This window comes from Acanthochromis polyacanthus, chromosome 10 (genome assembly GCF_021347895.1).
Source record: "Acanthochromis polyacanthus isolate Apoly-LR-REF ecotype Palm Island chromosome 10, KAUST_Apoly_ChrSc, whole genome shotgun sequence".
Taxonomy (NCBI): domain Eukaryota; kingdom Metazoa; phylum Chordata; class Actinopteri; family Pomacentridae; genus Acanthochromis; species Acanthochromis polyacanthus.
This window is the reverse complement of record NC_067122.1, coordinates 3,834,781-3,849,931: the sequence shown is the minus strand read 5'-3', so window position 1 is coordinate 3,849,931 and position 15,151 is coordinate 3,834,781. Positions and strand designations below refer to the sequence as shown.

The following is a 15,151-nucleotide window of genomic DNA, read 5'->3' as shown; positions in this document are numbered from 1 at the left end:
AGCTCAGAAATAATAAAATTAAAGCAAATACTAAAAAAACAGCAGTGAATGCCACGATGCCATGTCAGCAGCTATGCTACTCACCGGGAACGATTTTCCTTCACTCTGTCAAAAGCCGCACAAAATGACAGCTCCTCAGAAACTTCAAAGTATACAGTGATGTTCCAGTCTGCTGTCTCCTCTATTTTCTTTTCTTCTCTATTCTTTTCAATTCCAAAAATCAAGGATGACACACACCACACCGCACCACAGGCAGGAAGGGAAAAACGTCAAAGATAGCTTACAAAAAAGATGATCACTCCTCGCGCCTTTCGCGCCACGGAGTCGCAACTGCTTCTCTTAAAGGAGCAGTAACATAGCGTCAATACATAGGGTGCAGCTAAAGACGAAAAGTAAATAAACAAACAAATAATTAAATAACCAGGGCCTCATAAACCCGGGTTACAGCAGCATCAATTATTCTTACATGAGGAGCTTCTGGAAGTATCTTCGAGAATCAGACTTACAGCTTTTAAAGAATTCTTTTTCTCTTCTTTAGAGCTGAATATGAGATCTGAATCATTTCTGATGTCTGGGAGAATTGATTTAATGGAATTATTGCTGTTACTATTTTGAGTTAGTTTTTCATTAATTTATTTCAAGTAATTTGTGATGTTTTTCTTTAATTGTTTTGTGTTTATTCTTTCTGTCAGTGTGGTGTGAACATTCAGACAGAAAATGTTCTTCTGATCCAGATGTTCTGATAACTTTGTGGAGTCAGACGTGGGATCAGATCACACTGACAGACTGGACACTATGGAAGCCTGAATGGAAGTCCATCTTCTGTCCTCCATCTGCAGATGAAACACTAAGATTATAGAGATAATTATTCCAGATTGAAAGTGTGCAGGTGTGAGAGAGGCTGATGAGAATTCAGTTTGATGTCAAACATCAGAGAAGATCAGCTGAAGAACTAAATGTCCAACAGGACCAGTCCAGATGTTCTTCTATCAAATGCATGAAGGAAATATAAAGTGTCCTTTTTCATAATAACATGTTTTGTCATTTATGTGTCATAACAGACTTTATGACTGTGGACTCTCAGAGAGTCACTGTGAAGTTGTGGCCTCAGCTCTGAAGTCCAACCCCTCCCATCTGATAGAACTGGACCTGAACTACAACGACCTGCAGGATTCAGGAGTGAAGCATCTTTGTGCTGGACTGCAGAGTCCAAACTGTAAACTGGAGACTCTCAGGTCAGTTCACTCTTGATGGTTTTTCAATATATTCAAGTCAAATCCTTGACTGAAGTTTGGAATTTGTTGTTGATAAATTTGGAGTATTTTCATGAAAACATTGTGAAGATGTTTGAGATTGTTGAAGTGTGAATAAATGCCCTGATCAGCTGACTGCAGAGTTCCCAGATGGAGGACAGAATCCACAGTCCTGCTGTGTGTGTGAATGTAAAGCTGATGTGAAAGTGATGTGAGGCTTCAGCAGTGTGACTTCCACACATCCAGTCAGTATGTTTGTGTTTCCACAGTGTTTGTGCTGAGCTGCAGTGGAGCCTCAGGAAGTCAAAGAGGAGTTTAGTTGTCAACAGTGTGGAAGTTGATTAGTGTGAGTCAGAAGCTGAAGCTTGATGTTAGTGTGAGCTGAGCTGATGAAGTGATTCCTTCCAGTGGAGTTGTGTTAGGAAGAGAGCAGTGGACAGTCAGTGTGGACAGCAGGAATCAGAATCCCTCTGTAATGTACAGATGACATGTGACTGTTGTTGGAGACACACTGGAAGATGTGAAGGAGACAAAGCTAGCAAGCTGATTTCCACAGAAGAAGAAGAAGTGATGGAATAAATGAAAGAATCAGTCAACCAATCAAACTTTATTTGTATAGCACTTTTCATACACACTTTTCATTTTGTTTTACTGTTTTAGTCCCTCGATTTTCCAGTGTTTCCTCCTGGGGACCTACCACACCTGAAGTTGATTCTGGTCCACTGATGGGGGTGCTGGCCCATGGTTGGCCCTGGGCCGGGTGGCTGGAGAGCTTTACACCTTCGTGTGGAGCCTCTTGTCTGCCTGGGCTGGGGTGGTCCTTGTGTCGGCGCCCCTGCAGTCATGGTCCATCACTCCTCTCGGTGTGCGTGGCCCCCAAAGGTAGCTTCTTCCTCACCTCGAATTTCGGTGCCCAGCCATGTCTCCTCTATATCTCCTTACCGACAGATGGTGTATGTGGGTGTGTGTATGTTGGTATGTTTGTGTGTGTGGGTATGTATGTCTGTTTGTATGTCTACGTATGTGTGGTAGTTTAGTGGCTGAAATCTGTAGCTTTCAAACAAAGTGGCACCCTAAACATTGTCTGTTAGAAGCAAGCATCTTATTTGTATGTGTAGCCATGTAGCACTTGAGGACATTTGTGGTAGATGCCAAGTTTGAGAATGAATATTTTGGCCACCATGACAGTTTTCAAAATGACTGTTTTCGTGGCAAGATTTTTCAATATCTCGAGTTCTATGGCAAATATTTGCACCGAGTTTGTGTTTAATTTTAGGTTTTTAGGTATGGGAAGTTGATTTTTGACATTTTTATGCAAGAAAAATTACATTCTTACAAGATTTGTTGGCAATGACTGTTTTATTGGGATTTAAAAAAAAAAAAAAACGCTTGTTGCGTAATCAGGCCAAATCTTTCTTTAATACTTTCTCGCACATCCAGTGCTGAGCGTTTTAGAACAAATCATACTGATTATTAAACCTTTGCATTCTTTGCCGTAAAGGTGAAATTAAAAATGTCAAGTAACATTCACTTGTCTCCAAGTAGGTGCTTGTACGTATATACAACGATCAGCTCTATGACTGAATCAAGGATAGCTGGAAAATAGAAATAGCTAATGACTAGTCAGTTCTTCAGCTTTAGCTATCTAGTCCTCCTGATGTGCAGATCTTGGATTCCTGCAGTTGTCCTTGCACTGGCATGATCGTGTGCAAGGCAAGACTCTCCATGGTCTTCTTTGCGCTGTGAAAGATAGCACACCTCACGTGATGGATTGACTGGCTGACTGTCTTTGGGTCATACAGTTTACAAATGAATGCCTCTGCATTGTCCAACACCTCCTGGTCAGGAAAGTCTGCAGTACCCAGATCCTGCAGCAGCTGTGGGTTCTTCACAAACTCCTTCCATGCAGTCAGCTTGCCAATGTTTGCAAACTGACTGGTGCTGTCCGATCCCGTGAGTGCATGAAATGCAAGCAGCGACGATCTTTGTTCCTCAGTCAAGTCAATCTGGTGGATAGGTACGTAGCACATCTTCTTGACAGTCCCTCTCTGCATCCATAAGGCAGGGCTGAGTTGTGCTTGGTGGGCAATCAGGAGAAGAAGAACATCTGTGTCACGGCTTATGATGATGGTTTGGCCAAATCCTTGCTCATGGGCTTCCTTAGCATGGAGGAGCATGCGAATGTCAGCCTCCTCATGATCAGTTGCTGACAGCTGTGGCACATCCCTGCCTAAAGATGACCAGACTTTGGTGGCATCCAGTAACCTTGCCAGCAAGTTGATTTCTCGCGATATTTGTGAGTTCACAAATCTCTCAAGAAACCATCTTGCTCCGCTCCCGCATTCACTGTTCGTGCAGAACCAAGTTGGTTCGGGCCAATCACGCAGCAGTATTCGTGTGTGGGGCGGGATAATGTGCGGGATATCCGGGTGTGACGACAACACCAAGCGCCAGTAGATCAAAACAAACATGGCAACGGAGGACAACGATCGCAGTGTTTCCCCTGGGTTGAAATGGCTGTGAGGCGGTGGGGTGTAGGCAAGGGCCAACGTGGGGGACGTACGTGCGTGCGTGGTTTGTCCCGGGCAGACGAGCGGCGGCAGGTCTTAGCCGACCAGCTAGCGGGGGAGACCGGGGGAGAGCAGCCGGTGGACCCGCACAGTTAAAAATGACAGCTCCGGTGGCTTGGTGCTTTCCGTTTGTTTTGTTTTTTTTGGCGCGGACCAGTTAGGCGGCAATTTCAGCAAAATTGTAGTGAGGCGGAGGCCTATACCAGCGAGGCGGCCCGCCTCGTGGGTCTTATAGGAGGGGAAACACTGCGATCGTGTAGATGCTGCTATTAAGTCAGTTTTACTTTGACCACACCTTAGCACCTGCGCGCAAACCCGATGACGACATATTAAAGTTTGCCGCGATTGGCTTAAAAAAACCTGTCAGAGGCGGGACATACGGTTGCATTGTCCAATCCGTGCCTCTTTCCTCTGAACGGATTTACATGGAGCGGTCCAAAATGGATATTGTGGAGTACTATCAAGTACTACACAATTATTAATCTGGCTATTGCCAGGTTAGGCATCCAGAAATCCACCACTGAGTACAAGTTCTTTGCCCCATTCACTGGGGAATCTCTCGGACAGCTGAGTGCGCCGGAAACTGGCTAGACTGGCTTTGTTTTCATCAGACAGTATGAATCTCTCACACTGACCAATGGCCTGGTTTCTGGAATCCACATTTCGTCTGATTGCTTTCCTTTCTCCAGCCCATTTCTTGCGGGAAGATGACTTGATGGTCTGCTGATTGTATCTATCAAAGACAAGGTCTACCCGTGTGCAGTTGTCGGAGAACAAACTCGTGACATGCCTTGTAACATTGTCACTCCACTCTCCAAATGTCTTTGCACCAGCACGATTGCCGAGGGCTTGAATCATGGCCATGCCATCTACAACTGTACACAGTGGCCTGTTGTCAGGTTGGATTTCAGTCTGTGCCAGATCTCCTTGAAGAAGTTTTGCCAAGGCAGCCTTGTTGCGAGGCAGTCGCAGTGAGCCATCGGCTGTTGCAAGAGACAATGTCACAGGACACAGTTCCGCAAAAGAAATAATGTATATGAAATGGTGCAGACCTCAACCTTCTCACAATAAACTGACAGTAACGCGAATTTTATTAGCATTTTTGAAACCTGCACCATCATAAATGTATATAAAGCAAAAATCCGTGCTCCTCTATCATTATTATAAACAAAGTTAGTGGATGAGAGAGCCATCACGGCGGCCATTTTTAAAACTGTCATGGCGGCCAAAATAGTGAGTTTGAGAAATGGCATCCATGGAGGTTTCATTTACGAACATCCACTCTACCCACAAATCGGATGCCTGCTTCTAACAAGCAACGTTTAGGGTGTTTCACATTCTCAAAGTTAGCCACTAAACTATGTGAATGTATATGTAATTGTGTATCTGTGTGTATATTTGTGGGGGGTGGGAGGTTTCGGGTTTTTCATAGTGTTTTATATTGTGTTGTTCTTGTTTTTATCCTCTGTGAGGCACTTTGTGTTACTGTACTGTATGAAAAGTGCCATATAAATAAAGTTGATTTGATTTGATACAATGAAATTGCACCACAAAGTGCTTTACAACATTAATAACATTGACTTAAAAACACTGAAATAAAAACAAGAAAATCTTTCCCTCCCACCGTGGGTATGTACACTGACAGTCAATAGAAATTTTGAGACCATATTTTTCAATATAATTTTTATTTTGAAGCCCGAAACTGGATTTTCTTCATATGAATCATTTGTTTAGCATATTGGCATACAGAAACAAAAATCTAAAGTTTCAAGAATGATTTCAAAATAAAGAATTTCACAAAAGAAAACGGCACCTGCCAAACACAAATTCACAACAGTCGATACCGAGTATGGCCTCCATTTGCTTGGATCCAGGCAGCAATCCGTCGGCGCATGCTTTGGACCAGGCTTCTGATTGTGGGTTGGGAACAGCCCATACGCCTGGCTGCATCACTGTAGCTCAAACCGGCCTCCACCATACCCAGTGCCCGGAGACGTTGTTCATAGACGCGGCATGATGCTGTTCACTGGACTAACAATGGTGGCCTTTTTTGGGCCTTTATATAGGCCTTCAGAACCCATTCTCACATTGTGCAGATACTCACTGAGTATTGCTTGGTGTGTATTTGGTTCACTTTTGCAAAGTGACCAACCCATGTGCAATGAATCATGACAAAATGACAACTCCTCATTATCTCAACTACCAGGGCACTAGATCATCAGTAAATCCACCATGAATAATTACAACCCCCCTACAAGTAGAATTCTGTGTACATTTCTACCTCAAAGTTTCTATTGACTGTCAGTATACATATATTTACACCTGCATACACACACACATGCGCGTGCGCACACTCTCACCATGGACTGTATGGAGATGGCACTGAGGGTCATGGCAAACATTACCACTGGGGCCGTCCACACTGGGAGGAATTGCAGGCCATGACCGCCGGGGGTGCCGCCGCCCGGACCACTCAGACCCCGACAGACAGAGGGAGCCCACACCAAGGTGGGAAGACCCCCATCCATCCGGGGCAAAAGGGCCCATGGACAACACCTCCTGCAGCAGACCGGATATACCCCCAGTGAGGAGGACCCCCCTGAGGAAAGACCGGAGTTAAAACAAAAAAAAAAAAAAAACAACTTTAAAGTATAAAATAAAGGGACTGTATGATAAGATGAATGAAATGAACAGTTGAAATAATAAAAATACATAAGATAATAAATGAGAATGTTAATAGAGAAGTACAGAGAAGGTCAGAAGGAGCTGCATTGTGTCTTTGTAGATCTGGAGAAAGCTTATGACAGGGTGCCCAGAGAGGAACTGTGGTTTTGTATGAGGAAGTCTGGAGTGGCAGAGAAGTATGTTAGAGTGGTACAGGACATGTATGAGGACTGTAAGACAGTGGTGAGGTGTGCTGTAGGTGTGACAGAGGAGTTCAAGGTGGAGGTGGGACTACATCAGGGATCAGCTCTGAGCCCCTTCTTGTTTGCTATGGTGATGGACAGGATGACAGACGAGGTTAGACAGGAGTCTCCATGGACTATGATGTTTGCAGATGACATTGTGATCTGTAGTGAAAGCAGGGAACAGGTGGAGGAGAAGCTAGAGGTATGGAGGTTTGCCCTGGAAAGGAGAGGAATGAAGGTTAGCCGCAGCAAGACGGAGTATCTGTGTGTGAATGAGAGGGACCCAAGTGGAAGAGTGAGGTTACAGGGAGAAGAGATCAAGAAGGTGGAGGATTTTAAGTAATGAGGGTCAACAGTCCAGAGCAATGGAGAGTGTGGAAAAGAGGTGAAGAAGCGTGTACAGGCAGGCTGGAACGGCTGGAGAAAAGTGTCAGGTGTGATGTGTGATAGAAGAGTTTCAGCTAAAATGAAAGGAAAGGTTTACAAAACTGTGGTGAGACCAGCCATGTTGTTTGGTCTGGAGACAGTGTCCCTGAGGAAAAGACAGGAGGCAGAGCTGGAGGTAGCAGAACTGAAGATGCTGAGGTTCTCTGGGAGTGACCAGGATGGATAGGATCAGGAATGAGTACATCAGAGGGACAGCACATGTTAGAGGCTTTGGAGATAAAGTCAGAGAGGCCAGACTGAGATGGTTCGGACATGTCCAGAGGAGAGAGAGTGAATATATTGGTAGAAGGATGCTGAGTTTCCCACTGCCAGGCAGGAGGCCTAGAGGAAGACCAAAGAGGAGGTTTATGGATGTGGTTAGGGAGGACATGAAGGTGGTTGGTGTGAGAGAAGAGGATGCAGCAGACAGGGTGAGATGGAGGCAATTGATCCGCTGTGGCGACCCCTGAAGGGAAAAGCCGAAAGGAAAAGAAGCCATAAGATCATAAATAAGTACTGATAAGAACATAAGAAGGAATTTAAAGGTTAATTAAAAGCCTGATTAAAAAGGTGCGTTTTTAACCTTCTTTTAAAAACATCGACAGTCTCTGCAGTCCTGAGTTTCTCCGGCAGGCTGTTCCACAGACGGGGGCCGTAGTGGCGAAATGCCGCCTCGCCGTGGGTTTTAGTTCTGGCTTGTGGTATGGATTAAAGGCCGCTGCCGGAGGACCTCAGGATCCGCAAGGGTCGATGTGGTAAAAGAAGATCAGATGAATAAGAAGGTGCACGGCTGTTAAGACATTTAAAAACTAATAAGAGAAGCTTAAAGAATGAAGAGATTTGTTGTAGATCCTTTGATGAGAGAGTGGACTGAGGTCAGCAGATGTTACTGATGTGTGGACATGAATAGGTGGATGAATGTTGTGCTGACATGTGGATGATGTGTGCAGAAGGCTGACATGATGATGATCCACAATAAGAGAAGGACAAAGTCACTGTGCTGCTTTTAGAGAAAAGCTGATTGATGAGGACAAAGTCATGTTGATCTGCACATTCAGAACCTGAACACATCTGATGGATCATCAATGATTTTATACACATCTTTTATTCTTTATTCAGGTTGGAGCGATGCAGGTTGTCAGAGATCAGCTGTGATTCTCTGGTCTCAGCTCTGAAGTCCAACCCCTCCCATCTGGAACATCTGGACCTGAGTGATAACAACCTGCAGGATTCATCAGTGAAACATCTGAGTGGTTTTGTGGAGAGTCCAGGCTGCATCCTGAAGACTCTGAGGTCAGACATCATGTTTTGTTTGTGTGCTGAGATGAATGTGATGTAAAGTTGTGGTGACAGCTGCTCCACCCCTCACACACTTCATTTCTCTGCTTTGACTCATTTCAAAGTCAAAATGTTTGAGAAAAGAGTTTGAAGACGTCATCTGGTCCTCTGAAAACTGTGATGGACACTTTCCACCATCAATAACAGATGGATGAAGACTGAAATGATGTGAATGTAGAGTCCTGATTGAAAGGTCTCCATGGTTCCAGAACATGAAGATATTTTAGAGTCTGCAGCCTCATTTTGTCCACGTTTCCTTCTTGTGTGTTTGTGTGACTGTGAGCAGAAAGTGAAATAAATGTGCGAGTGTTTTTCCTTGTGTTTGTTGCTCAGCATGAGTTTGTGTGGATGGAGCCACTGGTGGAGCTGCAGAGTTTCAGAGCTGAAGTCACTCCGTCTTTATTGAAGCAGCAGCATGTTGTCATTAATATTAATCAGAGCTCTTCTTCACTGCTTCTGTTGGACTGTTTGAAGCTGAATCCTGTTGGTTTCAGCTGCTTGGAGTTTCCATTTTGTGAACTTTGACCTTCTGAAGCTTCTTCAGCTCTGAACTCATGATGAAACTGAATGATTTCAAGCAGGAACTTTCTCTCCTCAACTCACATCTTTTATTCTTTCTTCAGATTGGTGCAATGCAGTTTGTCAGAGATCAGCTGTGATTCTCTGGTCTCAGCTCTGAAGTCCAACCCCTCACATCTGGAACATCTGGACCTGAGCTACAACAACCTTCAGGATTCAGGAGTGAAACATCTGAGTGGTTTTGTGGAGAGTCCAGACTGCATCCTGAAGACTCTGAGGTCAGACATCATGTTTTGTTTGTGTGCTGAGATGAATGTGATGTAAAGTTGTGGTGACTCTAAACTGCAGCCATCAGGCTGATGTTCTACTGATCCACACTGAGGATCTTCATGGGAACGTCTGTTTTCTTCTTCTCTGCTTTAGTCCTTGGACTCTTTCAGAGAAATGTTGAGCTGCACATTTCAAAGCTCAGTCTAACAATAAAAATCCTCCAGTGAATAACTGACAGTGAAACTCTGACACACGTGATCTTCAGCTCAGATCTGACCTCATGTTTCTCTGGAGTTCAAACTGACAGCAGCAGCTAACAGCTGTTTTTATTCCTGATGAAGCTTTCAGGTGTTTCACTTGTTTGGTTTATCAAATGTTAAAATGGGTGAAAAATGTTGATCCACTTTGTCAGAGTTGAAGGTGACATCTTCAAATGTCTGGTTTTGTTCCAGCATTAGTCCAAAGGTAGTGTCTACAGATACGGACCCGTACCCGTAGCCTGTGGCCTACAGATACGGCACTTTCCCTTATCATAAATATTAATGAGACGTACATGAATATTAATGAGCCGGCTGATGAACGCGCTTTGTGATTGGCTGGTAATCCGACGTACATAAATATTAATGAGCCGGTTTGGTAATCCGAGTGATGAAGGTGCTTCCGTGATTCGAGGTGAATCTGCGTGCCGAGCCTGTCATGTCAGTCATCTGCTGTTCTCTTTTCTATCATGCATAATGTCTTATAAATATCATTATCTGACTTTTTCACGGACAGCGATTTGGGGGTTGAAATCAGCACTACTATTAAAAATAGCAAAACTTTTTATTCACGTGACCCTGTTCTAATAAAGCACAAACGACAGACTATTACATATAACAACCTAAACAAAACCCTGACGTATTTTCTACGTCTGTCAACACAGACCCTTTCACAGTCACTTTAATGTTAGCGGACTCTGTTGAATGGCTAAGTTACATAACCACAAACAAATCTCACAATATCACAGTAAATCGAGTTTGTGGGTTTTTTTAATTCGTGCCGAATTAAAGAGCTGCTCCTCACCATTCACCAGTGTTTGTTTCATATTCGACATCCGTAACTTTACCTTGTAAATTAGCGTCCGAAATTAAATGGGAACATTTGCAATGGAGTTCGTCAGCCGCTTCCACCACTGAACGCGGTAAACTACTTAATAGGAACTGGACTTCAAACAATTTAGACACGGCGTCTAAAAGCGTAAAAACTACAATGTCTAAAGTGTGAGAGGAGACGGTGTATTTTTGGTTAAATTATACAATGTTCGCCGTCAAAGTCATTCATATAAACTGCCTGTAATGTGCAGCAAATAGTAGTTAACTGGCGCCAGCTCTTCAGTGACCTTAACGGATCCGTACCTCCAGCATCAACCTAGTCCAAAAGCACAAATATTCAGTTTAATGTGAGAGAAAATAGAGAATGTTGACAGTGGACAGACTGGAAGCAGTTTGATGTTTTTCTGGATAAATGAGTGAAACCATGATTGAAATGTTTTTCATCTTTTTTCTATGGACTCATCAAATAGTGGACTGATAGTCTGAGCTGTAATTCAAGCTGTTTTTCATCCTGAGAGACAGAAACTAATATTCAGCATCTGCTGGTTCAACTGTTGGATGAAGTCATGTGATCAGGGATGAGTATGATGAAGATCACTGCTGTTGTCATTAATATTAATGAGAGCTCTTCTTCACTGCTTCTGTTGGACTGTTTGAAGCTGAAGCCTGTTGGCTTCAGCTGCTTGGAGTTTCCATTTTGTAAACTTGGATCTTCTGAAGCTTCTTCAGCTCTGAACTCATGATGAAACTCTGAATGATTTCAAGCAGGAACTTTATCTCCTCAACTCACATCTTTTATTCTTTGTTCAGATTGAGGTACTGCAGGTTGTCAGAGATCAGCTGTGATTCTCTGGTCTCAGCTCTGAAGTCCAACCCCTCACATCTGGAACATCTGGATCTGAGCTACAACAACCTTCAGGATTCAGGAGTGAAACATCTGAGTGGTTTTGTGGAGAGTCCAGACTGCATCCTGAAGACTCTGAGGTCAGTTCACAGTCTGTCTGTTACTGTTGTAGATCTAAAGTGTTTAATGACAACTGAAGCTCATTTCTGTTCAACAGAACTTCCATCCATGAAGCTGTAAATCTGCTCTGCTTCACATTTTGTGGTTTTTGTTCTAAATTCAGTTGTTCTGTCAGAAATTGTGTTTGTAGCAGAAAGTGTGTAAAATGTTGAGTGTTAGTTGTTAAAGTAAATGAATGTTTGTAATTTGAGCTGAAGAGTCACATCTGGATCCAGAAGAACTCAGATCAGTTTGAAGAGACAGAGTTTAGTGAGTGAAGTAGAAATATTTCTTTGGTTTGTGTTGAGTTTTATTTGACTGATCCTGATCCTGTTGATGATGCAGCATGTTACTGATGTGTGGACATGAATAGGTGGATGAATGTTGTGCTGACATGTGGATGATGTGTGTAGAAGGCTGACATGATGATGATCCACAATAAGAGAAGGACAAAGTCACTGTGCTGCTTTTAGAGAAAAGCTGATTGATGAGGACAAAGTAATGTTGATCTGAACATTCAGAACCTGAACACATCTGATGGATCATCAATGGTTTTATACACATCTTTTATTCTTTTTTCAGATTGATTCACTGCAAGTTGTCACAGATCAGCTGTGATTCTCTGGTCTCAGCTCTGAAGTCCAACCCCTCCCATCTGGAACATCTGAACCTGAGCGAAAACAACCTGCAGGATTCATCAATGAAACATCTGTTAGATCTTAAGGAGAGTCCAGACTGCAGCCTGAAGACTCTGGGGTCAGTAGAAGGTTCCATCAGTCTCTTCTGCTTCCAGCAGTTTTCTACTAAACACAGTCAGTATCAAAGCAAAGATCCAGTGTCTCCTGTAAACCTGCAGATTCTCAGTGAAGCTGTGAGAGCAGAATGGAGACAGAAACACAGAGACAGCAGTCAGCCAATCAGAGGAGCCACAAGCTTGTTGTCATGGTGTGTTTGAGTGGATGTGAAGCCGACTGTTGTTGTTGTGTTGATGTGTTGAGGAAATGACGCTGATTCCAGCTGTCAGCCCTCCAGATGTGCAGAGACAGTGGTCCTCCTTCATCAAAGTGTCCATCAGATGTGATCTCACTGTTTGTTGTCTGATTCCAACAGTGATCAGCTGATCAGTGTGATGTTTGTCACAGCTCTGAGATCAGTGAGACTGAAGCCTGCAAACCAGCGCCTCTTATTTCACAGCAGCAGCAGCATCACATGGAGGAACCATGAGGTGTTTGTACAGAACAGAAGCTCTGCTCAGGTCCAGCAGCCACATCTGGATGTGTGTCCTTGTGTGTGCTTTGATCCAGATGTGTTGACTGCCAGCCTCCATGTTGGTTTGTCAGCTGATGTTTTCAGAGCAGATGAGATGTTGATGGACACTCAGAGACTGTTGGTTTAAATGGAGCAGCAGTAAATCCATGAGTGAAGAGTTTGTGCAGTAATGAAGCTTGATGACTGTCAGCAGTTTGTTTCCACTGTGGACTGCAGTGAAATGTGCAGAGAAACACACTTGATGCTGATCAAACTCATCCATCTCCTCTGATCTTTCTTCTTCTCTCTGCAGATGGAAGTGATGCTGATCAGGACGGTGTTTGTGCTGAGAGGATGAAGTGTCCTGATGATCCAGAGGTTGAAGCAGCAGCAGCAGCTGGTGTAGCTGCGCTTGGCGTCAATAATGAAGCAGAGAGTCTCCAAAACGGGTGCAATTTTAATAGCATATAGTCAAGCACCGTGAAACTATAAATAGAAACAAAAGTGTAAGCACAAATATAACACCACAAAGCACATTCTTACATTTTACAGCACCATATTTACATACATAAAACCAAGCAGCACCTTAAATTATTCAGCCGACTCAAAATATTATACATATCAATACACAAATTACGTGACACAATAACCATGTGCCTGCAACACAGCCTGAGCGGACTCGCCTCGCTCCGCTCACCAAGGGTGCAAAAACTCCTTAGCCTTAGCTAGCTTCCCCAGTACCATCAACAGCGCCGCAGCGGAGCATCACACCGATGTCCTAAAAACAAACACACGTTGGCAAACCGCGAACGCGGGTTAACATCGCATTCTGTGTAAGACTGGCATTTAGTGACCGAAGTAAACCTCAACATACCGTGCCAATCCGAACAGACGCCGCCGAGGCGTACGCAGCAGGAGGCTATTTCCTTTTAGCTTCTATGCTCTACTGCTTCCGCTCGCTCACGCAGGTTATGAGGACCTGCGGAGCTTTAACCCTTTAATGATGGAGCCGAACAATTCAGCTGTCGCTTACAGCTGGTGTGTAGAGACTCTGACTGGACCATGTTACTGGAAGGTGGACTGGGAATCAGTATGAAATGTGTTGTTCCTGTACAGTTTAGTGTTGCAGCTCCACACCGTTAATGATGGAGAAGTTCAATTAATGTTGACTTGATCCGTTGGAGGTTGATGTCAGGTTGCAGAGTGTGCAGGAAGTTTCAGGATGTTTCCACTCTGACTGATATCTGCCCACTTGGAGCCTCAATTCCAGGTTTTCAGCCCTTGGTCTGTTTGTGGGAATGTTCCAGCGTTATCTTTTAGTTTTGTCCTCACATTAGCATGACGTCATGGTTGGTAATGATTCAATCTGACCTTTATTAACACATAATCGTGAAACACATCCTGACTCAGCTTGTAAATAACACTCAGGGCCTTTAGGTGTTTAATCAGGACTTTTCCAGCACATATTAGTTTTTGCTTGAAATGAAATGTCCTGAAAATTCCACAGCAGGTGTTTCTCCTGTTTGTAGCTTTAGTTGTGGGCAGTGAGTGTAGGTGAGTCCAAGCAGGGTTTTCATTTGGACTTTTATCTGCTCAACGTAGGAGAGTTCAGTTTGGTTCTAACTTGTAATCAGAAATCTTCTTGTAGTTTCTCTTCATTTCTTTTCAGTAGCATCCGTCGCCCTCCGTTGCTCCTTTTTCTGTCTCCTGTGTTGTTTGATTTGTGTTAACTCAACAACTTTCTTCAATAAATCAGTCATCTTTGGTTCAGCTGCGACCATCTGGTGTTTTATTTCTTCTTTCTCTTTTCCACACTCAGCTGGTTGAGAATAAATCTAGAAGAGGATTCCTAGAGACTCTCCTGGAATTTGACGGAGTTCAAATGTGTTTTGTTTCTAGTTTTATGCAGGTTTATGTCAAAATCTGGCATTTTCACTGAACTGTGAGACTTTCATGTGCACATTTAGCCCATTTAGTCCAATTTAACGCGATTTTCACATCTTTGAAATGAAATGTTGGATTTAAAGTGAAAATCTTGAATAGTTTGTGTCATTTAAACCACTGAACGTGACATAAAGTTGTAAATTAAAGCAAAGATGTTTCATAATCTGACAATCAATGCAGCTCTGGAATGAATGAAAGCCATTTGAATGAGGAAATGTTGCAGGGTGTGATTCTCAGAGCAGCCACTGGAGGGCGCTGTGCTGTTTGGAATGAGCTGCTTCAGCTTCCTGTCGGAGGTTCAACGACTGGAAAGTGATTTAAAAGTTCATTTATCAGCTGCAGAGACAAAAACAAATTATCAGACAGTTCTTCATCTTCATGGAATTGTTTCAGAAATCTCTTTCAAAGGCGCTGCTGGGCCCAAAAGAACTAAATGGTGCATTCAGGTGCATCGGTGAACTCAAAGATGCACTAATACGGCTGAACGATTGTTTAAAAACGGGGAAAGTTTATACTTCTGTCTGTATTACATGTTCTGTCATGAAAGTATTACCTCTGCTATCAATTTCAGGTTGTTTGA

The 15,151-nt window shown here is 43.4% G+C and overlaps 1 protein-coding gene across 3 annotated transcripts in view; it reads left to right on the top strand.

Annotated features, from left to right (window-relative positions):
• Positions 1-15,151, top strand: part of LOC127535872 (NACHT, LRR and PYD domains-containing protein 12-like) — a 64,827-nt gene that overhangs the window by 12,091 nt on the left and 37,585 nt on the right. The window contains exons 8-13 of one of the 3 annotated variants that reach the window (XM_051954795.1): positions 1,062-1,235; positions 8,278-8,451; positions 9,120-9,293; positions 11,187-11,360; positions 11,962-12,135; positions 12,941-14,397. In XM_051954795.1, the coding sequence (XP_051810755.1) occupies positions 1,062-1,235; positions 8,278-8,451; positions 9,120-9,293; positions 11,187-11,360; positions 11,962-12,135; positions 12,941-12,950 (880 nt within the window). In that variant the 3' untranslated portion in view covers positions 12,951-14,397. Of the gene's footprint in view, positions 1-1,061; positions 1,236-8,277; positions 8,452-9,119; positions 9,294-11,186; positions 11,361-11,961; positions 12,136-12,940; positions 14,398-15,151 lie in introns of those variants that run through there. The other 2 variants (XM_051954793.1, XM_051954794.1) reach the window with 2 other exon arrangements.